This window comes from Colletotrichum lupini, chromosome 4 (assembly GCF_023278565.1).
Source record: "Colletotrichum lupini chromosome 4, complete sequence".
Classification (NCBI taxonomy): Eukaryota; Fungi; Ascomycota; class Sordariomycetes; order Glomerellales; family Glomerellaceae; genus Colletotrichum; species Colletotrichum lupini.
Genome location: NC_064677.1, coordinates 5,159,722 through 5,187,502, shown reverse-complemented (window position 1 = coordinate 5,187,502; position 27,781 = coordinate 5,159,722). Strand labels below are relative to the sequence as shown.

At 34.8% G+C, this 27,781-nt stretch overlaps 3 protein-coding genes across 3 annotated transcripts, besides 1 other annotated feature; 1 reads left to right on the top strand and 2 right to left on the bottom strand.

Moving 5' to 3' along the window:
- Positions 1-375: 375 nt before the first annotated feature.
- CLUP02_08655 (phosphatidylinositol-specific phospholipase C) lies at positions 376-3,262 on the top strand (the record flags this gene model as incomplete). The annotated part of the gene is made up of 3 exons (XM_049287639.1): positions 376-966; positions 1,031-2,541; positions 3,091-3,262. The coding sequence occupies 3 exons, from the start codon at positions 376-378 to the stop codon at positions 3,260-3,262; spliced, it is 2,274 nt and encodes a 757-aa protein (XP_049144782.1).
- On the bottom strand, positions 2,605-5,451 carry CLUP02_08654 (uncharacterized protein; the record flags this gene model as incomplete). The annotated part of the gene is made up of 10 exons (XM_049287638.1): positions 2,605-2,881; positions 2,942-3,016; positions 3,072-3,163; positions 3,202-3,334; positions 3,649-3,847; positions 3,992-4,014; positions 4,108-4,210; positions 4,268-4,579; positions 4,642-4,841; positions 4,877-5,451. 10 exons carry the CDS (start codon positions 5,449-5,451, stop codon positions 2,605-2,607), a joined length of 1,989 nt encoding a protein of 662 aa, XP_049144781.1.
- Positions 5,452-6,011: 560 nt separating this feature from the next.
- On the bottom strand, positions 6,012-8,892 carry CLUP02_08653 (uncharacterized protein; the record flags this gene model as incomplete). The annotated part of the gene is made up of 12 exons (XM_049287637.1): positions 6,012-6,124; positions 6,189-6,290; positions 6,393-6,742; positions 6,814-6,931; positions 6,992-7,265; positions 7,337-7,436; positions 7,529-7,645; positions 7,728-7,964; positions 8,021-8,074; positions 8,160-8,315; positions 8,370-8,659; positions 8,728-8,892. The coding sequence occupies 12 exons, from the start codon at positions 8,890-8,892 to the stop codon at positions 6,012-6,014; spliced, it is 2,076 nt and encodes a 691-aa protein (XP_049144780.1).
- A 14,299-nt stretch (positions 8,893-23,191) lies between these two features.
- Positions 23,192-23,269: a sequence feature (Short protein (CLUP02_08652, UQC83158.1) was converted to a misc_feature.).
- Positions 23,270-27,781: the final 4,512 nt, after the last annotated feature.

The window sequence follows — 27,781 nt, the reverse complement described above, 5'->3', positions numbered from 1 at the left end:
CAAAGATTTACCTCCCTCCCGCGACGACAATCCGTCAGCCATACGCACGATCGACTTGGCCAACCAACACACACACATATAGAGGAAAGAAAAGAGGACTTGATCCGGAGGCAGGCTATCAAGCCGCTGCAGCTCGCCCGCCATGTGTCTCTCTGTACGTCTCTTACCATATCCCGTAGGGGTTGTGCGCTCAATGCAAGGCTCCGGCATTGGCAACGCCCGCATATGATGCCTCTCCTGCACTTTCCCAAAGCCTTTGACACTGGCCTCGAGCTCGTGGTCAATCATCGCACATAGACTTACACATCTTGACAGTTCTGGCGCCGCAAGACCGCCCCGAGCAACGAAAAGACACAAAAGAAACGAACCCTCACGATGCCGCTATGGTCCTCCTCCAACAAGACCTCCGCCAACACCCTCAAGAAGATGGTCGGCCTCACCACGATCCTGGCGCCTACACGAGACGGCTTCCACTTCCAACCCGCTCCCCGGCCGATGCCCCTCATCAATATCACAAACGTCGACGGCGCTACGGACCCTTCGTCCTCATCATCGGCCGCATCGGACCCCAAGGAGGCAGTAGTTTCGCCCAGTCCCGATGAGATCCTGCTCAGCCAGGCCATTCGCGAACGTTTCGAGAAGATATTCAACGACCTACGCTCCCGCCGCTCTTCACTATCCCGCGAACCTTTTGTGACCCGCGACCAACTACTCGTATTCCTCGAGAATACTCAGGGCGAGACCGATGTCGAGGCTGTATTGCCTGAGGGTCAGCAACGATACAACTATGGCGAGTTCCTCGAATTGTGGTGGAGAAACTACGGCTGGGATGCCACCCGCCTAATAAAGGAGGAGGACAAGGACTTGAGTCGGCCCATTACGAACTACTTCATCAGCAGCAGCCACAACACATACTTAGAGGGCAACCAGCTTGCCTCCAGGAGTTCGCCCGAGGCTTACAAAACTGTATGTTGTCCTATGCTCGCATTCGCTCAGCAAAGAAACATAACTTCTAACACATGAACTGCAGGTCCTTCGCCGTGGATGTCGGTGTATCGAAATCGATATCTGGAACGGAGACACACCCATCACAACACAAGAGGGCAGCCGCTCCCCCAAACCTGATCACTCGAGGAATCTGTCTGGCTCCTCCCTTCCCAACGTGGCTGCAAGCGTCAAGGAGACGGTGGAAGATCTCCTGATCGAACGCAGCACGAACGGCAATGGCCACAACAGAAACACCAGCACTGCCAGCAAATCTCTGAATCCTCGCGATAGTGCCACTCTACTGGGACCGAGCGAGTCCACCGATTCCCTCGGCAAAACCCTACGGCCCTCATCGCCGACCCCCTCAATGAAGAATCGCCTGCCGTATCCCAAGGATGAGCCCATTGTCACACATGGCTGGACTTTGACAACTCCTTGTGGCTTCAGAGAGGTCTGCAAGGCCGTCCGCGAGTCCGCCTTCGAGACGAACGAATTGCCCTTGATTGTCAGTCTTGAGGTCCATGCCGACAAGGAGCAGCAGGAGGTCATGGTCAGGATCATGAAGGAGGAGTGGGAAGGCATGTTGATCGACAAGTCTTGGGAGGGCATTGATCCCCGGTTCCGCCTCCCCAAGCTCGAGGAGCTCAAGCGCAAGATCCTGGTCAAGGTTAAGAAGGCGCCTAATAAGATTGAGGTGCCTCCCAGCACGACAGCCCTCTCTCAAGTATTTGCCAACGACGAGGACGCTTCGGGTTCCGACGATGAACGCAACAAGGAGGCACCCAAGCAAGAGACACCGAAACCGCCCATGACACCCAAGTTCGATGCCCCGGCCAAGGTCCATAGTGGAAACGAGCCGGCCAAGAGCACAAAGGTGGCCATTTGCCAGGCACTCAGCAGTCTGGCCATCTACACTCATAGCGAGCACTTTAAGAGCTTTGAGACACCGGCGGCTAAGAAACCGAGTCATATCTTTTCGATAAGTGAGAACAGGATCCTAGAACTGCACACGACCAAGGCCCGCGAGATGTTCACGCACAATAAAAACTTCTTCATGCGGGCATTCCCCAACGGCTCGCGTGTCGACAGCTCCAACCCAGACCCCAGTCTCTTCTGGCGCAAGGGCGTGCAAATGGTTGCTCTGAACTGGCAATATCTTGACGAAGGAATGATGCTCAACGAGGGCATGTTCGCGGACGAGCTGGGATGGGTCCTCAAGCCTATTGGATACCGCAGCACTGACAAGGACACGCTGACAGAGGTCGACGCCGCGCCGCAGGGCGACCTGGAGCTCACCGTCACCATCATCGCCGGCCAGCACATCTTTGTCGACGACGATTCTGCCAGCGACAGCAGCCGCGGCAAGCACCTCCGGCCATTTGTCAAGTGCGAGCTTCACGTCGAGATTGGAGCGCAGAACGGAAAGGCTGCGGACGAAGATGACTTCAAGCTCAAGACGGGGTCGAGAAAGACTGACCACCCCGAGTGGGAGAATGGAGCACGGCTCAAGTTCCCCAAGATCTCGAGGGTGGTGGAGGAGTTGAGTTTCCTCAGGTAAGAAAAGTCACGGTTTCCTTTATTTTTTGCTTTCTTCCTCCGGCAGCGGCATGTCTGGGCCTACGGGCCTTGACGATCTTTTGAGAATATGACTCGAGAAGACGGCGAGAAAGATGTGCGCGGCTCCGCGCCTACCCTCCCGCGCGCCGGCGTGTCCGACTTGTAAGACCAGAACAGCTCCGGCGGTGTAACGTGATCCGAAGTGGTGACGGCTCCCCGACCCCCGGGAATGGCCTGATTCATCCTCGGATGCCATGCCGGGACCCGTTGCCGCTCTGCGTCATAGGCACGAGACGGGAACGCTCGTGGAACGAAGTCGGTCGTCGAGTTGTGCCCCCTTCCATGCCGTGTCACCGTCCCCTTCCCGTCCACGAACCGTTGATCCGTCAATACTCACCTGCCACGCGGGCCGCCGCGTTGACAGCCCGGGCCGCCGCACACCGCAACGTTGTTCTTCTTTTCTCCCGCTTCTCTGCATCCTGCGAATAGCCATGACCAAAAAATAAATGAGGATGGTTTTTACTGACTTGTGTTTGAACCGCGCAGATTCAAGATTGAGGATGATCCACTCCTCGGTGGCGACGAGCTTCTCTCGTGGGCATGTATCCGCCTCGACCGTCTACGTCCCGGTTATCGCTTCATCAAGCTCATGGACACCAAGAACAGGCCGATTGAAGGTGGTAAGCTGCTCGTCAAGATCGATAAGGTGGTGCGGTAGAGACCCGCGCGTCCCGTCCGTCTGTCCGTGATATCGTATACCGTACCCGGCCTAGGGGCAGAGGCGAAAATACTGTAACGCGCGATGTGGCAGACATACTAGCAGGGAAAGCCCTTTTTTTCCGTTTTGTTACCTTTTTCTTTCTCTGGCTCTGCGGATTTCCACGGGAGGCTCTGATACCTTTTTTTTTTTTTTTTTTTGCATAACACAGTCGGTGACTTAGGCGTTGACATGGCGTTCATTCGTACTCTTCTTCTTCTTTCCTTTCTCGAGGCGAGCGATACCTATCCCCCCCTGCTACAACCTAGAGTTTCAGGTTTTTTATTCCCTATCAAGCCAGGCACCTTTTTCTTTTCTTCTATAATTTCCTTTTCTTCTGAGCATACACTGTACGCGGCACATTCGGAGAGGTTCCTTCGCGTGTCTCGGGGAGTTTTTCTCCTGGTTTGATCGAGAGGCGAAAATTGAGAATCGGATGAAAAACAACGGGAGAGACAAAGCAGGTCATCTCAGAGTCATGAGAGGTCATTTCCTTATTTTGGGGGTGGGCGGCGGTGGTGGTTTGAGAGAAGGAAAACCCTTTCTCTTGACGAGGTCAGAAGATCAAGAGACAGGATTATACGCTGGTGGGAAAGGATTGTCTCAAGGTCACTGAGATAAGACACACAAACACACACACACATGAGAGACAAGACAGGGCGCAAAAGGACGAACAGCACACATACAAACCTACAAACCTGTGGGGCGCCGATCTTGACGCAGAGAAGCGCGGGGCGGGATGGAAACCAAACACCGTACCGTACGTAGTGGAGAGGAAATGAACAATTCCAAGGTATCTCACCTACACATGTAGACTCTGTTTTTGGGAGGCCCATTCAAGACCCCAATCCGTGACATGTCGTTGCTTCCGTGTGGCCATTCCTGTCTCTTCTGTCAACGGCTCCCTCCCTAAACGGTCTCATGTGTTGTCCAACGTGACCGGATCTGGGGGGGGGGGGGGGGCACCCTGTTGCCGGCCATCCTGAAGCTTGACCGCCTCCCGCCATGAAAGATCTGTCATTTTCGAGTATTGACCAACGCGAACTTGTGAGGATGTCCTCCTGTATTGCTGTGTAGCAGTCAAATACGACGGGTTGTCACTGTAGTATAGACGGAAAGCGGATACCTGCCAAACCCTGTATCGGGACATGCAGGACGAACAACGAATCTCATCAATGGCATGTCGGCCGTATCCCATACCAACCTCTTTTTTTTTTCTTTTTCTCTCTCTCTTTCTGGCGTATTGTCTCTCTGCAACGGTCATGACCATCAGGGTAGCTGTCGGTTCCCATGGCAGCATGTCGTGGGACCACGAACGAGATTCTTCTTTCCTGCCTCACGTCGCACCTGGGCGGACGTACTTCTTGGTCGTACGACGCCGGGAAGGGAGACAATAGACTCGCGGACCAAGGGAATTCTCTCGTCGAGGTTGAACGATATGACTCTCGAGACTGTGTAACCTTTTGAAAAATGTTTGATGACGGCCACGAGTTCCGAGTTGACGGGGGATTCATACACGGCCACCGGTAGACTCCATTCCCTGCTGTCAACAACAGATGAGGGGAAAAAAAAGACATCTTCCTCCTGCCGCTCTGTTGCCGCTTCTTCGACGGGAGTCGGCCCTCGTTGAGCCGCCGTGTAATGACTCCGGTTGTGACTCCACCACCCGTTTCCGTGCCAAGAGGACTGACTGCAGCTGGACTTACTGCTCGTAAAGGCAAGGTTCTAGACTGCTTCTGTCCGCCATCATGCGATGGTTGCCTGCGGCAAATGAAGGCTCCCATGAACCCCACCAGTACCAATCTCAACCCTGGTGAGGGCTCAGCAGACGACGCTGCAGCCCTGCCCGGCTCTTGCGGCTTGGCACCGAAAGATGCACGATTGGCAACCCTTCCTGCCTGGATATACCTAACCCGGTGGCACCAGTTGTGGGCTGCAGGCTCGGCATAAGAGAGCAAGCCACCGAAAAGAACAGATGAAGCTAAGCGGGAGTGCGTCGATCCCCAGGAAGTCTCAACCCGCTGTGGCGGGCGTGATGGTATAGCCAAAAGGCGAGGTTCCCAGTGTGGCCGTTGGTCGTGAGACAAGTCATAACGTAGAATAAGAAAGATTGTTCCAAAGTTATCCAATGAAGCCATTTCATCTTGCATGTCTGTAAGACAAAAAAGGAACAATGGCCGTCATGTGCAATCATAGCGCCGGACTAGATGGTATCTGGCGCGGCCCGACAGTAGGCAACTTGTCAGTTATCACCGGGGATAGATTTGCCGGTGCGACTGATCCGACCAAGGGGTTCGTCGCGGAATAAGCAGCCTTGGCTGCAGGTTTTGAGTAGGCATCTCGACAGTCCATCCCCTCGAGCCGTCGCGGAGAAGCCAGGGCCAGTTTATGCAACTCGTAGCCATCAGAAGTTGGCCGTCTTCCTGTCCGCAACGAGTACAAATGTCGCCAAATTAAAGTTGACGGTACTATGGCTTGATATTGAGACAGGCGATTGGTGGTTACCTGGCGTTGCGGGAACTAGGGCGGTGTAACAAGGCTATCACCAAGCGCCTAGCCCTCGAGTAACAATAGGAGTTGGTCATGGCAAAGGTGTTCAAAGTACCTAAAGTACGTATGCAAAGCGCAAGGGTTCGGGAAGTGAGACATGCGTTTGTTCTGTCAATTGTGAAAGTCGTTTGGCGGGGGCATCATCGAGATCTCTCTCAATCTAAAAGTACCGTTGGGAATTGAGCCTCTGGTTATTGAATAGTGATGAAGATGCAACAACCCACCATTGCCTCTCGGTTTTGTGACTGGCCATGTGGTACACTGGTCGGGCTGCTGCGGGCGGTTCCGACAGTCTGGTCGACTAGCTAGGTATGCCTGTCGTCCATGAGCATGTCACCGAGGTTTTGGTGTTTTCTATGGAGATGATCAGGAGATTGAGGGAGGGATCGTTCGTAGATCCGATTGAGCTTCAAAATGGGGCTGACTTGAGACTTGGATCCTGGCCTTGCGTCAATCATTACCTCTTAGCCTTGCCCAAAAAGCGGTTATTACCATGTGTCAGGAACCTCGAGTTCGAGACTTGGAGCGGCAAGCCATCAACTAGGCCATGAATCAGAATAGCAAAACGAGGAGACGGAATAGTTGTAGTCCTTGTTGAGGACCCTGGCGACTATCGTTTGGCGTTTTGATGAGACGTAAGTCCATCGAAACTGAGGCTGCCAAAACAACACGTCTCTCCGGTTGCTTGCAGATGTAATGCAAGTGCCCTCACCGCAAGGGACTCGTCGTTGGTGATATGTAGTCATGGAATACGCGAAATAATAAACCTGTTTGCTCTCGTGCTTGGGGCCAGCTCCGGAGCAGTCAATGGAATGTTTTGACAGGCGATACTGGTGCAGCCAAGTTTCCCGAAGCAAGGGCGGTAGATTGAGTAGCTCAGCTGTGCTTGACCTAGACACTATTGGTTTAATGCGATATGCTGGTCGGACTTCCCAACAGCAGAGCCTCTCGGAGTTTCGCACATCGTTGCTGCCACATCCTTGCAAGAAGAATATTGTCGCTGTTTTCCATGGTTCCACCATATTTCGAGCGCGACCAGATCGTGGAATTGTTGAATAGTGATTGCGACGGAGAAAATGTCTTTGAATGGGCGGGCAGTGAAGCTCTGCAGCCGAAGATGTTGTCAATGTGACAGATCACTTTCTTCCGTTCGATTGCGCCTCCATGAAATTGGAAGCGGAGGCTGGGACAATGCCGGGCATGTACCGATTTTCGATGAGAGACTGACTGATCGACCGCGCATCTCGTCTACAAGATGACAGGTCACATCGGCCTCTTGGTATGCTTGAGGCCCGCGCAGGAGGTGGGCATTGAGGCTCTCAAATGGCCCCCGAATCTGACACTGAATATCAGTGGTGTTACGCACAAAGCTGTCTGCAAGAGTATGCAGGTCGAATGTTGGAGACGTCGACTGCTAGATGAAGGCCGAGGGACGTGTGTTGGTACATCGGCTAGAGGTAGTGACTACTGACCAGTCGTTGACACTGGTTGGATGCTCAGAGCGTGCGTGTTGTGTGTTCCGCTAGTGGTGGTCACAAATGACAATAATGATATTTCGCCGAGAACAATTGACACGTCGATTCGCCTGTTGGGCATTTGAAACCAAGATGTGTGAGACATGAGGTTGTCTTATGGTGCTCCTGGGTCGGTCGGCGCCAGCTAACATTGTCGATTCACATTTCGGTGACGATGGAATCGGGATTTTTGAATCCAGACCCTTCGATGATTATCGGTGAGTCTGCCCACATGCATTTGGAAGATGGCCTGCCATTTAATGGGTCGGTGTGGATTGAGCTACACCTGAGCCAGGGCGAGCCGCGGCACCATACTCACCGATCAACAACGACTTTGCCCCAAGCACAAAGTAGTTGCACACCTTCCTCGTTTGATGGAGGTTTTGGTGGCAATGCCTCCAACACACGGCGGCACGTCTGCGAGAACGGCCGGGACGACAGCCGGAGGCCCGAAAACGTATGATCTCGTGTTTTTCGGCAGGGCTGGTGTTATGGGGTGAGATGCAAAGACGTTGGAAAAGGCCACTACGACGCCACATTGTGTCCAAACCTTGGCACATGTGTCAAACCTCGTTGGCGTCGCTTGGACCAAGGGCGGGCTGTGGTATTACACATTCACTTTTTTTTGCGGCCTCGTATTGCGGCCTCGTCACACCGCGGTAACAACAAGTAGGGTGTGCGCACCGTAGATCGCGGGATGTGATGGCGGCTACGGCTGAACGTCAAAGTCTACGCGGCTGATTACGGTGCGACCACCTGCGAACCAGCTTGCTGGGATGAGGCTAGGCTCCTACCTCTTGCAGTAGTCGGTGAGCTGTGCAACAAACAGCAGCGCCAGGCCGGTAGGTATTGTGGTCGACTTTGGAGAGGGTGTGTTAGGATTGTCCACGTTTCGAGGTGTAAGTCCATCCACTGGAGCAGCGATATCGCGAACGATGAGCGAGATCCCGCTGACTTGGAATTAAACTCCCGTTTGACGAGCAGAGGCGGCGCCAGATGTTCACATTCCCAACAGACCTCCACTTGGGGGACTCTCGTCGTTTCCGTCGAGCCGAGCTGCTCTTTGCCCCTGCTCGCGATAGCTAGGTAGGTAGTTTGTGGGTGCGGGCACGGTGCGGGAGGAACGTTGAGGACACCGTTGACCTCTCAGTCCAACGAGAGAGTCCATGGCCACTTTCGATCGATGCGTAGGCGAGTTGTTGCAGAACAGGACGCTAAGGAGCCTGGGATGAGGAGAAGGGAAAAGAGAAAAGCAATTATGGGCAAGGGAGCCCGTAAGTCCGTGGAGCAGGGACTAAAAGAAGAAAGCGGACTTTTGCGTCGAGTGGAGACATTTGAGTGGGATTTGAACCAAACGTGAACCTTGGATCCCATGGGAAAAGAAAGAATGGAACGGATTATTCCATCAGAAAAAGAGAATAGAAAAGTAAGTGGGATTTGGCGAAAAGAGAGCAAAGCGTTGCCGCGGCCGGGTGTTTGCAGCAGTGGACGTTGCGGAAAACTCGGAGGGTGGGCCACAGAGGGCATTTCCACGGTCGTACGTTTCTAGGTAGGAAGAAATGAAGGGATAGCAAGGTAAGGGAAGGAAAGAAACCAAACGCAAAAGAAGTCTTGGTATCATTGACATTGAAAGGTAAGGAATGATGTAGTGTAGGGGAAATGGGGAACTGATGTTTGCTAAGGTGGAAGTCTCATTCTCTTGCCGGAGGTAATTGGTTCCACTGCGGTTTGCGAGCACAGTTTCCTCAGGGCATGCAATCAGAGATAGGAGGAAGGGGGGAAGGGGGAGGGAGCGCAAGGTAAAGAAAAGAAGCAGCAGCTGACGCAAGGAACCACATTCCACGCTTTGAAATCTCGGTAAAACTAAGAAAAAGAGGTTTGCTGTCGATGATCGACCCCGGATCGTGGTTTACATTCTTGGAAGTTTAAACCTCGCGCTCGCGGTACGTATAGTACACCCACACTCGTACGAGTAATTTAATAAACTAATAATAACCCCCCCTAGTTGAGGTAAGAGTCCCGTGCATAATAGTAAGTACTTAGTTATTAGTAGATCCCTAGGAAATTTTTTAACTAATTAGGGGCTAGAAATATTTTATTATATAATCACTTTATTACTAGTTTAAATATTACGAGTTTTATATAATAAGGGAATATACTACTTTACGCTTTATTAAATTATTTTAAAAATGTTTTTTAATTATATTTCCTCTTAATTATACTAAAATTCGCTTATTATAACCGACTTTATAAAATTATTTCCATAAGACTTATCTATTATATATAATAATAATATTATTTTAATACTTTTACTTTAATAAAGCGAATTTAATTTATTATAAAATGTTTAAGAAAATTTAAATTATAATAGCGTATTTATTTTATATTTTAATTTTTATAAATATCGAGCTCTTATTTATAAAGAGTCGATTAAATAAGTAAGTATTATATAAATTAAACCTTTATACTAAATATTAATATAATACTTAGGTTATAAATAATAATTCTAATAATTATATTATTATTTCTAATAGCTTAAATATCCGTACTAAAACTTAAAATAACCGAAGTATTATTATAGTATAATAGCTTTAATATACGGCTAGTATACCTAAGTTTCTTTTAATTATTAATAATAAAATTACGCTTATTATCTTAACTAAAGCCTTATTTATAAAAGAAATCGAGCGGCTATGGGATATAATATATTTAACTTTTTATTTCTTAATATTAGGAATTATTAAAAAATAGTAGATTTAATATAATACCCGACGAGGTATTATTAGTTTTTTAATAATTAGTATTATTCTAAAAATATACTTATAACATAATACTATTATACTTATTAAAATAGTAAAGCCTATTTATATATACCCTATAATAACTTTTATTATATAATTATTTTAAAAGACCTCGTTAAGAAATATAATATATTACGAGATAGAGTTAAGATATTTAATATTATAAAAAAGATTATTAAATAAGTCCGGTTATCTAAAAAATATTTTAGAAACGTTTTAAAAACGTTTCGAGAATATTTCTAATCGGTTTTTTTTTTAAATAAAGTATTATTTATACTATATACGCTAAATTTAAAAAAGGTATTATATATCAAAAATAAAATATAATATGCTTCCTTAAACTAAAGAAGATATAATATAGTATATATATAAAATTACTTAATAAAATAATATAATTAACTTATAAAAGACTTAATAAGAGCTTATTAGTTTTTAATAATAGATCTTAGTATACCAAAATTCGTATTCTTCGTAAAGACTTATAAATTACTACTTTTATTTAATTTTATTAAATTAGAAATATTATATATAATATAATAAAATAGCTATAAATAAAACGGATGCGTAATTTATAAAAGAAAGGGGTTAAAAATACTATATATTTATATTAAATCGTTAAAAACGTCTTATTTATAATAAGCTTATTAAATACTTTATTAAAAAATCAAGCTAAGTTATTACTAACTAGATAAAACTTATTTTAAACTACTACTTAAACTTAAAATAATAAAATGTTCTATTAAATATTAATACTTTATTTTAAAAGATATTAAAATAATACTATTTATTATCTTAACGTCTTATAATAAATATAACTATCCTCTATTATTACTAAATAAAACTCTAAAAACTATTATTTAAAGTATTTTTTAAGTTCTTTAGAAAATTAATAAACTAAATATAAGTCTAAACGCCTTTTTTTAATCTCCTTAACTTTAAGAATTCTTAGCTAAGAATAAGGGGTAAATAATTATAAATATTTATTAAAGCCTTATAAAAATAGACTTTTTATAATATATTATTTATAAATAATAAACTTTTCTATTTCTTAAAAAAATTAGACCTTAGCTCTTATATTATAATAGTAAAAAGAAGTAAATAAGCGAATATATAAAAGTTTTTTTATAAATATAAAAAGATAGCTATTTTAATATTATAATAAGTATATAATATATTTAGTATACGTACTAATTTAATACTAACTATATAGTTATTTACTTTTTTTAAGAATAAGTAGAATAATAGAAGTTCGACGATATAAAGTCGTTTATAGTTAATATAAACTATAAATATATAAAAAGTATAGGTTAGTAAGAAATTATTTAGGGCTAGTATAATTAGAATAGTAAAAAAGGTATATTATAATACTAAAAATATTTCCGAAATGTTTTTTAACTTTTATTCTAAAATTATTAATATATTACTTATAAAGCTCTGCCTCTTATACGGGTCTATATAAATACTGAAACTATAAATATATATTATTATATATTTCGAGCTATATTTAATATTTTAAAGTAAAAGTATTAAGTTTAGGTCTAATAAAAATACGTTTATAAAACCGGCCTTTTTAAAATTACTTTAAATTAAGTAAATATAGTAATTAAGGGCTTAGGTAAATACTTTATTAAAAGGTTTAACTTTTAATAAATATAGCTTACGTAGGTCTAAAACTATATATACTTATATTACGTATATTTTAAAAGAGGTATTAAAGAACTCCTGGGTAAAAAATGTTCTTATAATATAGATTTTATTTATAATATATTAATATCTCTCTTAAAATATTAAATAGTACCTAACTATAATGAGCTATATAATATAATTTATCGTAAGTATTATATCTTACTATATATAGCTTATAATAGAAATATTTTAAAAACATTTCGAAAGGGAAAAACGTTTTTAAAATATTTTTAAAATATTTCTCGTTAATACCTTACTTAATTAATAATAACTTATTATTTTATAAAAAAACTTTCCGTAGTATACTAACTAAGTAAAGTATAAACGAGAACTATATATTATAACTGGGTTTTATAATAAGATAACTAAGGTTTTTTTAGAAGACTAGCTTTTAATACTTAATAATATAAATATAGTCGAGATCCTTTACTTAGTTTTATATATTTAAACTAGCTAGTATTTCTTTTTATTTATTATAATTAATAAGTACGTATTAATAATTAGTTATTATAAGTATTAGCTAACTTTAATAATACTTATAACTAAGATTAGAATTTAATATTATAGGATTTCGTAACGCGTTATAAGTATATTATAACTTTATATCGAAATATTAATATTATAAGCCGTTTTTAGTATTTAATATAACGTTAGAGTATATCTAAAATACGCTTTAATAAATACTTATTAACTATTAAATTAGAAAGAAAAGTAAGAGATCGGGCTAAGAGTTTATAAATTAATACTAAAGAACTATTTTGTACTTAATAAAGAACTCATAAGGATTTAGTTATTAGTTAATAGAATAATTCTTAAAGCGAGAACTTTAATAACTTTAGTTTTAATAATTATAATAATTTTAATAATACTTAGTCTTAATATAGAGTAAGTATTTTATTTTTTAAAATACTCTTTTTACTAAATAAAAGTTAAAACCCCCTAAGTTCCTTAGTATTTTATAGTAGTTTATAAAAATAAGCTACTTAATTATAAATATAAATAAATATAAATTATTTTATATTTAAAGAATAATAAGTAAGGGTTAATAAGATCTAAAAAAATAAAAAATAAAAAAAATAAGAGTTTAAGCTTAAATAAAAACGTAAAGAGCGCGAGTTTTTAATAAACTAGGCTTATAAAGAGCGTAAGTTTATTATAAAATAAAATCGCTTAAATAAAGTAATAAAAGTAAAAATAGTGCTTAATTAACAAAAATAAGAGTAGGAAATAAGCTAGTAAAATAAAAGCTCTTAAAATATTTTTATATTTATTTCTTTTTTAACTTCATTTTTATTTAAGTAATTTAAAATATTTCTTTGATAATATTAATATAAAGTATAAATTAATATTTATAATATTTTATTAAATTATAAATAAGAATGTTTTATAGGTTTTTTTAAGTATTAATAATAAGAGAAATTATTTTTTTAATAAAGTAATTTACTAGGGCCGTACTATATATTACGTATTAAAAAAAACTAAATATATTACGCTCTATACTTAATTACTAATTAAAATTAACTAATTTAACCGTTATTTTCTTTTTATTAATAACTTTTAACCTTTTTTTATTTATTTAAAAAGCGAGCTATACTTATTTAAATATATATAAAACCTCTTAGTATTAGCTTATATAAATAATTAAATCTTATACTATATATTCTTTTTTATTAAGGGTTAAGGGGCCCTTTATATATTCCCTTACGTTTATAATATAGCTTATATTAAAGGGACTTTTAGCTTTATAAAGTATAATTTTTAAGTTAATATCAATATACTAAATCTTAATATCCGTATTAACTTAGCTATTTATAGTATTTATATTATTATCTAGCTAAATTTTATATTATTAAAAAGTACTTTATTAATTCTTAAATATACTTACGTTAATTATAATAGTTATAGTATTAAGCTAACTAAGGGTACCTAGCTTAAGAAAAGTAAACTTATTAATAAGTATTTTTAACTTACTAATTACTAACTATATACTAAGAAATTCTCATTAAAATAATATTTTAACTAGCTAACTTCTTAATTAGTTATCTAACTAGCTATTTAAATAATAATTTATATATTAATAAGTTTATTCAATAAAGTTATTTAGTAAATCTATTGAGTTTAAATAAAGAGTAGCTTTAGGTAATATTAAAAGTAAAAAAAATAAAAGAAATCTTTATAAACTTTAAAAAATAATAAATACTAGCCTATTTAGCCCTTTTTTAAAAAACCTCTACGTTATTATTAAAGTTTAGAACCTTTATAATTAAAAAAGGCTGCTTTTAACTATTATAGCCGATTATTATAATTAACTATTATAACTAATTTTTATTATTAACCTTTTTAATTAGTATTATTATATAAATATATTACTTAGCTTATTATTAATAAGTAGTTAAAAAGGGTAGCTTACTTATCTTAAATTATGTAGTAGTTTTTATATTAAAATTATTATATTACGTTAAGCGCGTACTTAGGGTATATTACGTATATTATATAGTTAAAAAATATACCGTATTATATAGTTTTTTTTAAAACATAATCCCGTTAAAATTAATTTTTTATACTTATAAAGTTAAAAAAAAACTACTATATAAGAGTTAATAAATTTAATATTATAAAATAGAATAAATATAAAGCTTAAGGCTAAATTATTTAATATACTTTTTAATATAATTAGTTTAATAAGCCTAGGCCTATATAAAGCGCTAGTATTTAATAATATAAGTTTCGTAAATACGGTTATAAATAATAAATTATTACTAAGGCTTAAGAAAAGAATAAGTAGTTATTATATTATTATTTAAACCCTTAGTATAATTAATATAATTATAGCCCTAGCTTTAAAGCTATAATAGATTCGGGATACGGCCGGTAATAGGACGCTAATAACTTAGCGTCCGGTATACGGATCTTATTAAAAAAGAACTTTCTAAAAAGTAGAGCCCTTATAAAGGACTCTATAAGCTTTAGTTTTATAATATACCTATACTTATATTATAGCCTCGCTAATTAAGTACTTATAGCTTAATTTTTTATAATTCTAAAACTTCTACCTCTACGGAGTAACTAATATAAATAATAATAAATTATAGAAACGAACAGAACGTTAATAAAACGACGCCTAGCCGTTAATAAAGAGCTATTAGCGCCGACGAGCTATAGCTATTTAGAGTCGACTACTCGACCCTATTCCGTCCGGGAGAACGAGCCTACTATAGGGCGAGTCCTACCCGAATACTAGCGTTTACGGAAGAGCTAAATAAAGAAGATAATTGGAATAAATTACCCTTACGGGCTAGTTACCCCGTTAACACCCCGAAGACCTTATCCGTTATAAACGGGGCGTTTATTAGCGACTAATTACCGGACGTACGAGGTTAAGGCGTATATAAAGGCGCGGGTAGTACTAAGATAGCTAGTTTAGCAGACCTTATAAGCTTAATAATAACCTATTTTTATAAGATAATAAAAATAATAATTAAAGATTAAAACTAAGAACGGCGTTAATACGAGGAGCTCGTCTAATAGCTTACTAAGTGGCTAATAACGCGTCTAGGTCGACGAGAATACGAAAAGCCTACTTTTTATAATTACAAACCGATTAGAGAAGAGTCTATAAGTGCCTAGGTAGTAGACTAGATTATTATTATAGAAGTAGGTAATAAGCTTTATATAAAAAGTACTATAGAATAGTATATTAAATAGGCCCTATTTAAGATATCCTTATTATTATAAACGTAATAGCGTAATTACGAGAAGAGCCTCTAGGATCCCCTCTCCTAGGGCGACTTCTTAGCGTTTATTCGCTAATAGCACGTAGACCCCGAGACTTAGGAACGGGAATATTATAGAGAGCTAAGGATAAAGAGGCTAAAGGAGGGCTAGACCCCTACTTAGTTCCTCGCCGAGTAGTTAGCGATCTATTATAACCTAAGTATAAAAGATATAGAGAATTCGAAAGTAGAGGTATATTAGTTCTTTTTTAAACTACTATCTTAGCTATAGGACGATCTAATTCGTTATAAAGTCTTAATCGAGAGAGCACGCGATATAGCTTACGAGGCTAATAAACTATAGTTATTAAATTAATAAAAGGGTAGCGACTAGTCGTAGAAGGACGGTAAAAAGAGGCTATATCTATTATTAAAATAACCGCGTTAAATGTCCCCCTTTTATAAAAAAAAGAGTAGGGAGAGCTCTAAGGGGCTAGGCTTTAGGGACTTACTAAGAGTAATATTATAGAAGCTATATAATAAGAGTACTCGCGCCGAGCTATCGTAAAAGCGTTATAGTAGTAATATTAAGTATTTTACGTATAATAAAATAGGCTATATATTTAATAAGTACTAGAAAAATAAGTCGGGAGGTAGGGGCGACGATAAGCCGACGTACTCCTAATCGAAGCTAACGTTAGTAACTATCTAACGGGTTACTACCGAGCCGAGAGTTATAGAGGTCGACTCGTTAAAAAACGAGTAAGCGTAGGTAATATACCCAATACGCTTATACTAAGTATTAAAAGGGTACTAATAGGAATAATTACGAAGGGTAGGGCAATAGTTCTGCGAGGTATTATTAAAAAGCTAGTAGAAGTTAATATAAATATATGCTCTAAAATAGATATTATTAGTACTAGGCTCGTAACTTACTTAGGGTTAACCCCGGCTACTACTATAGCTCCCTTATTAAGGGACTTCTAAAATAAAGCCGTAGGCTAGAGGAAAGCCTATTAGTTAACGCTCTTCCTTATCGACTACTATAAGTAGCTAAAGAAGATTTAGTAACTATTTACCGTAGTTAATAGGGATAAAAGAATAATAGACCTCTTACTATTATAACTATTAATAAGCTAAGAGGGCATTTATATTAACATAGTAACGAATATATAGTCGTACGAGCCTATTTCGGTTACCGAACTAGAAGCGATAGCTCGTAATATCGTTAAGAATTATAAGAGGGCGTATATATTATATATTATTATTATAAGAAATATCGCGGGGGTAACGGAGACTAAACTACGAGGGGGTCTACTACTAGAACTTTAATTAGAAATAGAGACGTTCGACGAGTAGTTAATAAAGGGACCGTAGTTATATAGCGGGGTAGAATACTCTATCGACTTAGTTCTAAGTACTAAACTACCGTATAGTCCTATCTATTCGTTAAGCGAGAAATAACTTAATAAGCTTCGCGCGTATATTATTAAGAACCTAGCGAACGGTCGTATTATACCTTCGGTTAGTAAGGCTAGGGCACCGATCCTCTTCGTACTAAAAAAGGACGGCACGCTACGCCTCTATATAAACTACTATAGGCTAAATAGGGTAACCATAAAAAATCGATACTTACTACCGTTTATCGGTAAGCTCCTAAATAGGCTTCGCAGAGCGAAATAGATTTTAAAAATAGATATTAGGGATACCTACTACCGTATCCGAATTAAAAAGGAAGACCGATAGAAAATAGCGTTCCGGAGCCGATACGGTTATTTTAAGTATATTATTATACCTTTTGGGCTAACGAACGCACCCGCGACGTTCTAGGTATATATTTACTAAGCGCTCGCCGACTTATTAGATACTTACTATATAGTATATATAAACGATCTAATAATCTACTTAATAATAAAGGAGTAGTATACGGAGGATATTAAGAAGGTCCTCTAACGTCTGCGTTTATACGGGCTTTTTACTAAACTATTAAAGTGCTCGTTTTATTAAAAGAGGGTCGAGTTCTTAGGTTATATTATTATATTAAAAAGAATCGAGATTAACTCGTTACGAGTACGAACGATCGCTAACTAAAAAGCGCTAGAGTTTATTAAGGATATCTAAGTATTCTTAGGGTTCTATAACTTCTATCGGAAGTTTATTACTAAATACTCGGGCATCGTTATACTAATAATAGCATTACTAAAAATAGAAAAGGGGTAGATAAAGGACTTTTAATAAACTAAAGAAGTAGACGAGGCGTTTAATTAGCTAAAGGTCGCTTTTACCTCGGCGACCGTACTTATATATTAGAACTTATAACGTATTATACGGGTAAAAACCGACGCTTTAGTTAAAGCTATTATAATAATCTTATCGTAATAAGCTAATAGAGAATAGTAACCCGTTACCTATTAATTATAGAAGCTTACGGATACGGAGTAGTAATAGGCCACGGGCTAATAAGAACTGCTCGCTATAGTAAAAGGGCTAGAGCACTAGGCTTACTACCTCTAGGGCCTTTTATAAAAGTTTATAGTCCTAATGGACTACTAAGTACTTAAGGGAGTAATCGGCGCACCGGCGCGGGACCTTTAGGGAAGGCTCGCGAGGTAAATATATAAACTATTAGTATTTAACTTTAATTTAAAACACTAACTAGGGAAAACGAACCTAGCGGACGGTTTATTTAAAAAGCTAGACTATATAGAGGGGGAAGTGCTTTATAAAAACGTCCTCCCTACGCTAGTTTAAAAACTATATCTTATTAGCGAACTACCGCCCGACGTCTAGCGAAAGATAATTAGCCTAAAAGGATAAAATAATACTACTAAGGTATACGTTTAAATAGTTAAGGCCTCTCTTCGTAATCCTAGCTAGATATCGGCTAGCTTTAGGGACAGGGAATCCTCTCCCTTATATTAGTAGCGTATTATAGGGCGCATTAATAAAATAGTAATAGTTATTATTATAATAACTCGAAGTAAGAAAATAAAAGAGTTATTAGCGAACGCTTATTAACGGTCCGGTAAGAATAAAAAGGAGTTAGATAGAGCTAGGGTTATTATATTAGAATAGTATATCCTACGCCCCGTTATAAAAGAGCTTATAAGGGGCAAAACGGTATTCGCTTCTTATCTCTTACTAAAGACTAAGGAGCTTATTAAAAGACTATAGGCTAAAAACAAGTTCTATATATTATAATTAGTAAGAGTTCGCACTACGGCCGGCGAGCTAAGAGTATATTCGCTCGACGAATAGGGTATACTATTTTTTAAAAAAAGACTCGTTATTTTTTAAATAAAGTCTCTTTAAATAGAGATCCTTTGCTAATACTACGACGACTATAGGGTAAGTTATATAGGAGCTACGAAAACTCTTAAGCTAATCTAGAGGAAGTTCTATTAAGAAAATATCTAACGAGATATCTAAGAATACGTTAAGAACTATAAGTATTATTTAGGAGTTATAACCCTAAGATATAAGCTATATAGGTAACTATAGTTACTACTACTACCCTTATACCTATTTTAGGAAATATCTATAGACTTTATTACGGGGCTATTACTAAGCGCTCGTAATAACGGCGCAAAGTATAATAATATCGTAATTATTATTTATTATATAATAAAGTTCGCGAAGTTCTTACTTATTATTAAAATACTTAACGTAGTATAAATAGTAAATATCCTATACCGGGAGGTCGAATATAAGTTCGGTATGCCTAAAGGTATTATTACGGATAGAGATAAGCTTTTTATAAGCGCATTTTAAAAAGAGTTCGCTAAAGAACGGGTAATACGTTACCGACTATTTACTACGTACTACTTATAAACGGACGGCTAAATAGAGCGAACTTATTAAATATTAGAAAAGTATTTAAGGATCTACGCCGAGGGCTTGCTAAATAAGTAAGTAGCGTAGCTAGAGGAGGCCGAGTTTATATATAATAATAGTTAATACTCTACTATAAAAGTATCCCCGTATATAGTACTATACGGCTACTACCCTAAGTACGTTAAATATGTACCTAATTATAAGGCTATAGTCTAGGGGGTTCGGGAAAGGGTTTAGAAAATTAAAGAGATTAGGGCCTAGGCTACGCGAGCGTAGGTATAAGCCTCTAAGAGCTAAGTAGCTTATTATAATAAAAGATATACCCTAAAGGAGTTTAATTATAGAGAGGTCGTCGGCCTATTAACGAAGAACATACGATTTAAAAATAATAAACTAGCGCCGAGATATATTAAAATAGTAATAGCTAAAAGAGTAGGGAAATAGGCTTACCGAGTATATTTACTAGAGTAGTATTAGAAAATATATAATATTTTCTTAGTTTCTTAGCTTAAGCTATAAGGAAATCGCCGAACGGTTGGTAACTAAATAGCGAATCTCCCGGAGTTAAAAAACGAGTAAGACGTTTAGGAAGTTAAAGAAATCGTTGCGATATAAAGCGAGAGAGGAAACTTATAATATCTCGTTAAATAGGCTAAGTAGCTTACTAAGTATAATACGTAAGAGCCTATTAAGCATTTTAAAGGGGTAGTAGAAGTAGTTAATAGATTCGAACGCTATAAGAAAAGGGTATATATAAAATAGGATAATAAATATTAAGTTCGCGGCAAAAGGTTACCGAAGATAAGTTAATTAATAATATACTATAGAACCCTTTTTATTTAGCCTAGCGCAATCCTTAAGAAAAAGATATAGTATTATAACCCTCGGTAATACGTCGCTAAGAGATCGCTAAGATCTAGTTACGTAGAGGGAGTAACTTACGTAATATTAATAATAATAATAGCGGCTTTAGCGTATACTTCTAAAGCTTAATAATTAGTAATAGTAGTCCGCTTAGTAAGTAAGAAGCGGGGAGGTTTTATGCGCATACTTAGCTAACTACTTAGAATAAGGCCGTTAACTTTATTAATATTACGATAAGTAAGAAAGAGGTAGTTAAAGTCGTGCAGAGTATTATATATATTAATAATAGTAGTTCGCAAAGCGTTCGCTACTTAGTTACCGTTAGAGGCTATAATAAGAGGTATAACGGGAGCTATAATAGGAGGTATAATAGGAGCTATAATAAGAAGTATAACGGGAGCTATAATAGGAGGCGGAGTAGGAAGTAAAATAAGGGCCGTAATACTATTATCGTCGGTAACGGGTCGGGGACGGGGGACGTTATTTAAAGTAATACTCTCGTAGTCCTAGTCGAGCTAAGGGACCTTAGTAATATTAATATTTATAAGGAACTTAGTAACGTCGAACTACTTATTACGACCCGTAGCTTTAACCTTAGTACGAGTAATAGCCTTATTGAGCCGTCGTAAAGCCTTTACTTAGAGCGGGAGGAGCGTAATACTAGCCTTATTAAGATCTAAAGTAATATAACTAAGGGCTAGGGTACTCTCGTTTATATTAAAAAGAGCGTCGTGGGTAGGGGTCGGTAAGTTATTAATATTAAAGTAGCGGCGCTTATTATAACGCTAAGAAAGAGAATTCTTTAAGTCGCTACCGAGCTCTTTAAATTTAGTATCCTCGCGCTAGGACTTATTAAACTTAAACCTAAAGTCGTCCCGCTCGTCGTTATTATTAAAAATATAGTTAGTAATAAGAGTACGCTTCTTAATAAGAGTCTAAGTCTTAAGACTATAGGAAATAGGGGTAGCGCTATATATAGTAACGGTATAAATAAGCACTTTATTTACTAAGAACTTAGCGACGCGTTTATAAAAAGTAGGGAAAGTAAAAAACTCTTAAATATGCATAATAATAACGCCCTTAGGAGTCTTTTTATAGTACTAAGCTAGAGCGTTAAGGTTACTTCGTAGAGCGGTCGCATAGCTATTATTATAAAAATAAGCCGGTTAGAGGCGACTAAGGTAGGAGATAATCTTAGTCTTATTATTAGTATTAAGGATACTAACTTAAAAAGAGAAATCTAAGTTAGTAAAAAGAAAATTCGCTAAACGATTATTAACGACTTACCGTAATTAAGATTAATAAGTTTAGATACTCGTAGTTAGTAGTAAGCTCTTAGAGAGTAGCTTGTTTAAAGTAGACCTTTTTTATTTTATTACCCGCTAACGGGTTAGCGATATAAGTAGCTACCTTTTCTTATATACTAATAATATAATTAAAAGTATAAAGAACGCGGCTGCGCTCACGGGAGTTAAAGCTACTTTATTCCTTAGTATTATAGAACTCTATAAGGGTATTCTAAGTAAACTAAGTAGCGCTATATAGCTCCTCGGGAACCTAAGAGATATCGTTAGCTAATATTTTAGTAACGGATTAGCGAGGACTCGACGACTTATAATAGAACACTTCTTCTTATTAATTTAATAAATAATATACTTAGTAACGTAAGCGCCGGCGATATAAATAAGCTCGTTAATATCGTAATATAGACTAGCTAAGTAGCGTATATAAGGAGTACTACTACAGAGACCGCGAAAGCCCTTTTTAGAATTATACTCTATATTAAGTATATCCTAGATACGCGAAATAGTAGACATTTCGGTAGATACTTAGCGATAGTATAATAAGAGAGTCGTAATTAAGAAACGATACGGAATTAGAATATTATAAAAAAAAAAGTATAGTTATATAAGAAAGAATTCGCAGAACGGTTGCCGAATAAAAGGAGAGAAAAAAAAGTAAACACGTAACTAGTAACAAATAAAAAATCTTTTATTATAATCGATAGCTTAGTAATAATAATAACCGCGAGGTTAAGCGGGCTCTTATATATTACGACGGTCGGAATACTTTATTACGAATATATATTACTAACTTAGTAACTAGTCGGCGCGCTATTACCGAATAATAATAATAAGGTATCCGTTAGATAAGGAGATAGGAGTAATACTTTGTTCCTAAGTAAGAAAGGATATTATTAACGCCTTATGGAATCTATTACGAATAACGACGTTAATAACTTTATTATTAGCGTTAAAAAAAGATATTACGTAATAACTTTAGGGACTAAAGTTACGTAAGGGGGGAGTAATTATAATAAATTTAGGATGCGGCCGGCAATAGGACGCTAATAACTTAGCGTCCGGTGTACGGATCTTATTATAAAAGAACTTTTTAAGAAGTAGAGCCCTTACGAAGGACTCTATAAGCTTTAGTTTTATAATATACTTATACTTATATTATAGCCTCGCTAGTTAAGTGCTCATAGCCTAATCTCTTATAAAAGCCTCTATATACCCTTTATATTATAAATTTACTAAAATAATTAAAAATATTATTAAAACTATAAGCTAACGAGTTAGGATTTAGGCTCGTAATATACGTATTATTATTTAAAAATAGTTCTTAAAGTCCTTATTTACCTAGCGAAATATTTATAATACTAGGGCTCGTATAAACTAAAAAAAACTAGCTAAATACTTACTAATTATAATATTAATTAAACTATTTAATAAGCGAGATATTTTATATATAATAAAATAAGTAAACGACCAGCTAAACCGCCTTATTAACCTTATTTAAACCTTTTTTTACTATTTCTAAATATAAAAACGATTCCCTAAAATAATTAGCTTTAATGATATTTATAATACTAATCGTTTTAAGCTCCCTTTTTTCTAAGTTACTAAGTAGACCTACTTTAAATCTATTTATAACGCTACGTTTAGCTTTATTAATAATAAAAAACTAAAGGGTTTCCGGTTTTTTTTAGTAAATATCTACTAATTTATAAACTAATACTTAGTCCGTTATCTTATTATTATTATTATAAACTATAATAAATAAATAAAAGCTATACTAAATAAGTAGTTTTTAAACGTTTAGTAATAACTTTATATTTATTATATTAACTTTAATATTATACTTAGGGCTAAATAGAAGTAGGTTAAGGACCGTAGTTATAGTAATAATAGTAATAAGTTTAATAATAAAGAATATTAGTTATTAATATAAGTAATAGTTATATTAAGTAATAAGGATAAGGCTTATATTAATATACTTATTAATAAGCCCCCTCTTTATATATATTATAAGGTTTTTATAATATAAAAGCTTATTATTTTTATTAAAACTAAGTATATTTTTAAAAAAGCCTAGACTAAGTTTTATAAAAAGTTTAATAATTAACGCCTAATCCTCTAGTACTTTTACGTAATATACTTATTTTTAAGAATATAATAGGCCTATTATTTTATTTAAAAATACTAAAACTTTAATACTTATATTATTTCTAATACTAAGTTAAGTAATAATAATATTAAAAGTTATTTTTTAAATAGTTTTAGTTACTTATATTAGCTTATTAACGTTATATAAAATATAATTAGTAATTAAGAGCTATGCTTTTACTAAGCTTATATAAAGGACGAGGTATTTATAAACTAGGAGTATATAAGTACTCGTTTTAAGTACTTAAATAAACTCTAAATAATACTTTTTTTAAAATATTTTATTTTAATTAGGACGTAAAGCCGGCTTATAAAAAAAGTAATAGTATTTAATAAGAAGCTATTTTTAAAGCCCCTCGGATTTTATAATTTAAATTATTTATTTTAGTATTCTACTTTTACTAGCTACTCGGGCGATTTTTAATATCGGTTATATAGTATTAATATATAGTATTAATAAATACTTATACTATCTTACTAAACTAATTTTTTTTAAATTTTTTAACTTTTAAACTTTCCCTTTTATAAAGTTCATAACTACGGATTATAAATAGTAGTAGGCGCCTAATACTACTACTTTATAAGCCCGCGCACCTAGCTAAGTTAGCTACCTTTCTAAGTATAATAGCTTATAATAGTAGTATCGGAGATGCCCTTATCGCCGTTATTAAATAATATCGACCTTATAATATCTACCCTATTTTAATTTTACTTATATATATATATATTCGTTACCTCGTTTCTTTTATTAAAGTTAAAAAACGCTTCTCTCGCTATTTATTACTATTGCGCTATTATTATTACTATTACTATTTAACTATCTACTTTAAGCACACTTTATTAAAATACTAAGACGCTATTAATAACTTATTAACCCTTAGGGCTTCCTTAATAACTAGAAGTTTAATCCTATAAGTATTATACTAAACGACCCCGAGCTATAAAGAGACCGCTTTAATAAATATTATATTAATAATATTAACTTATAAAAGATAGATAGATATATTATAATAAGCGTTACCCTTATCGGCGCCCTTTTAATATAATATAGTAATATAAATAAGCCTAGACTTAATAATATAATTAAGAGCTTAGAAAGAGCGTAAGCGAGCGTATTAAATAAGAATAGTAATAGGGAGAGGTTATTATTAAATAAGATAAAGGGAGAAAGTAAGGGGTAGTATTTAGCTATTAAAAGGGCGATTAATATATTACGGTAAGATTATTAGTATCTGCGGCCGGCTATTATTAGTTATAAAGTTTATTACGTAATAAAAACTCGATATTAACCCTAATAGACTAGCTTACCCGTAAAGGCAAAAATGGCCCTTAATAAGGCGGACCGGACCCTAAAGGGATAATTTAAATTATACTATTTTAATTAAGCTAAGTATTTTATATTATTATAAGATCTATTTTAAAATATTAAATTTAGCTATTTTTAATAAGTAAGAAGTATACCCTTAGTAGCGTTTTTAAAAAACGTCTTTTTTAAATCTATATTATTAAATCCTTAACTTTAAAATTATTATATCCCTTTATAATAAGCTAAAGAATATAGTATAGCTTATTTTATTATAACTAGTTTTATTTAAAAAAAGCCGGTTAGTTAATTAAACCCGTATTATTTATAATAACTAAGGTATTTATAATAACTAAGGTATTAATAATAAAAAGCGAGGCCGTTTATTTAAAAATAAAAATAAATTAATACTAACTAAGCTAATAAAAAAAATAAGTTAGCTAAATTAAAACTAAATATTAAACTTATTTTAATAATAAATAAAGAGCTAATTTAGCGTTTTTAATAAAAAGAGGATAATAAAGAATTATATAAATAAATAACTAATATAGCCTAGTATTTAAAAAAAATAGAACTAATAAAAAATAGTTTATAATAATAATAAATTATTATAATTACGTTAAAAGAGGTAGTTAAATAAACGTTATTATAATTTACTTTTTATATATTTTAAATATATAATAAAAAGAAGCCTTATTTATTTAAAATTTATAAAAGCTTAGATTATTAACTTATTTAAAATTTATAAATCTTAAATAAGTAATATAATAGTTCTAAATAAGTACGTAAGTTATAATAGTATTCTTATTTTTAAAAATTCTAAACTAGAGCTTAGGTTAGAGAGAATAATAAAAATAGTTATATTAATATAATTATTTTTACTATTTTTATAAGGAAGTACTATTTTTTTAAACTAATTAAAAAGTAAAATAATAACGCTTATATAAGAGCAACGCCCGTATATTAATTTATAATACCTATATATTAATTTTTATTATATAAACGGGATTATTTATAATTCTTTTTGTATTAAATCCTTTTTTTTTAAACTTAAGGAGCTATTCTTTTATATTAACTAAGAGTTTTTACTTAATACGTCTTTTAAAAAAGTTAAGTATATTTTTTATAATAGGGTCCGTTTTACCCTTTTTTATTATATTTTTATAAATTTAAGAAAGTATAGTAAAGTATTTAATATTATTCTCTTTAAAAATATAAAGTTAATAAGTAAGTATTTCCTTTTTTTTTTTTTATTATTAGGGTTTTAATAAGAAATAAAGTAATATTATACTTAGATCGCTTACTATTTTTAAGTTATTTTAAGTACTATCTTATTTATTCTTTATTATTTTAATAAATAAAACAGTTATTATTATAATAAACTATTTATAAAAGGTATTTATAAGGGACTTTTTTATTTATAATATTAGCTCGTTTTTTTAAAATAAGTTAGTATTAAATACGTTTAGGTTATTAATAATTTCTAATTATATATCTTATTTTATTATAATTATAGTATTTAAAGTCCTTTTTTTAACGAGGTTTTTTATATTTAGTAATACTAAGGTCTATAGGTCCTCTATATTATTTATAAGACGTATTTTATTATTATTAATTTCTTAGGTTATTTTAATAATTACTTAGTAATTTACTATAGCTTTAGTATTTTTTATTAAAATTAATTTAAAAGCGCCGTATTTCTCCTTTTTTTACGTCGTTTATATAATTAAGTATTAATTTTAATAATAAGCTTAATATAATATAAAAAATGTATTAATATTTTTACTTTATTAAGTTCGTCCTTAACTTTATTTTTGAATCCTTAATAAAACGAGAAAATATAGGTTTTTTTAATAAAATCGAATTATATTATGAGTTTTTTAAACTTAGTAATATAGTATAAAATAAACTTAGTTTATTAAAAATTAGCTAGGTCTCTTTTAGTTTATCGTTTTTTATTAAGGTTTTAAAATAAAGATTTAAAAGTATTTTAAAATCTTATTATATTAATAAAAATATTTACGGTTTTTTTTTATAATATAGTAAATAACCGTTATTATTAAGGAATTTTCTTTAAAAAAGTTCGAACTACTCTAGGGCTTATCTTTTAAAAAAAGTTATTACGTAAATAATTCGTTTAATTTTATTATAAAAAATAATAATATAAAACGTTTAATAAGTTTTAATTTAAATTAAAAATCCTTTAAGATATTTAGTAGTTCTATTAAAAATAATAAGTATATTAAACTTAAGTTTTTTTTATTTGTTTATAGGAGTTTGAATAATATTAATAATAGCTTAAAGAGTTCTAATTTTTTATTTTAAATCGTTTACTTCTCTTTTTTTAATTCTTAAGTTAATTATAGCTTCGTTAACTATATTTTAAAAAGTAATAATATATTTATTATTTTTAATTAAAATTATAACTATCTAAGTAGAGTTATTATTAAAAAGCTTTACGAGTCTTTTATTTTACTTATTATTTTATTTAATAATACGTCGTATTTTTTTATAATTTACTTTTTTAAAAACTATATTATTATTAGAGTTATAAATAACGTTAAGTATTTTATTATCCTCGGCCTTAGCTAGTTTATTAATTAAGTTAATAAGTTTTTTAGAGTTAAATAAAAAAGTACTTAGGGTTTTAAAAAATATCGTCGTTTTCTTTTATTATTTAGTAAGTTTTATAAAGTTAACTTATTAAATAAGAGTAATTAAAATATTATAACTAGCTAATTATAATAAGTATATTAATAAAAACTA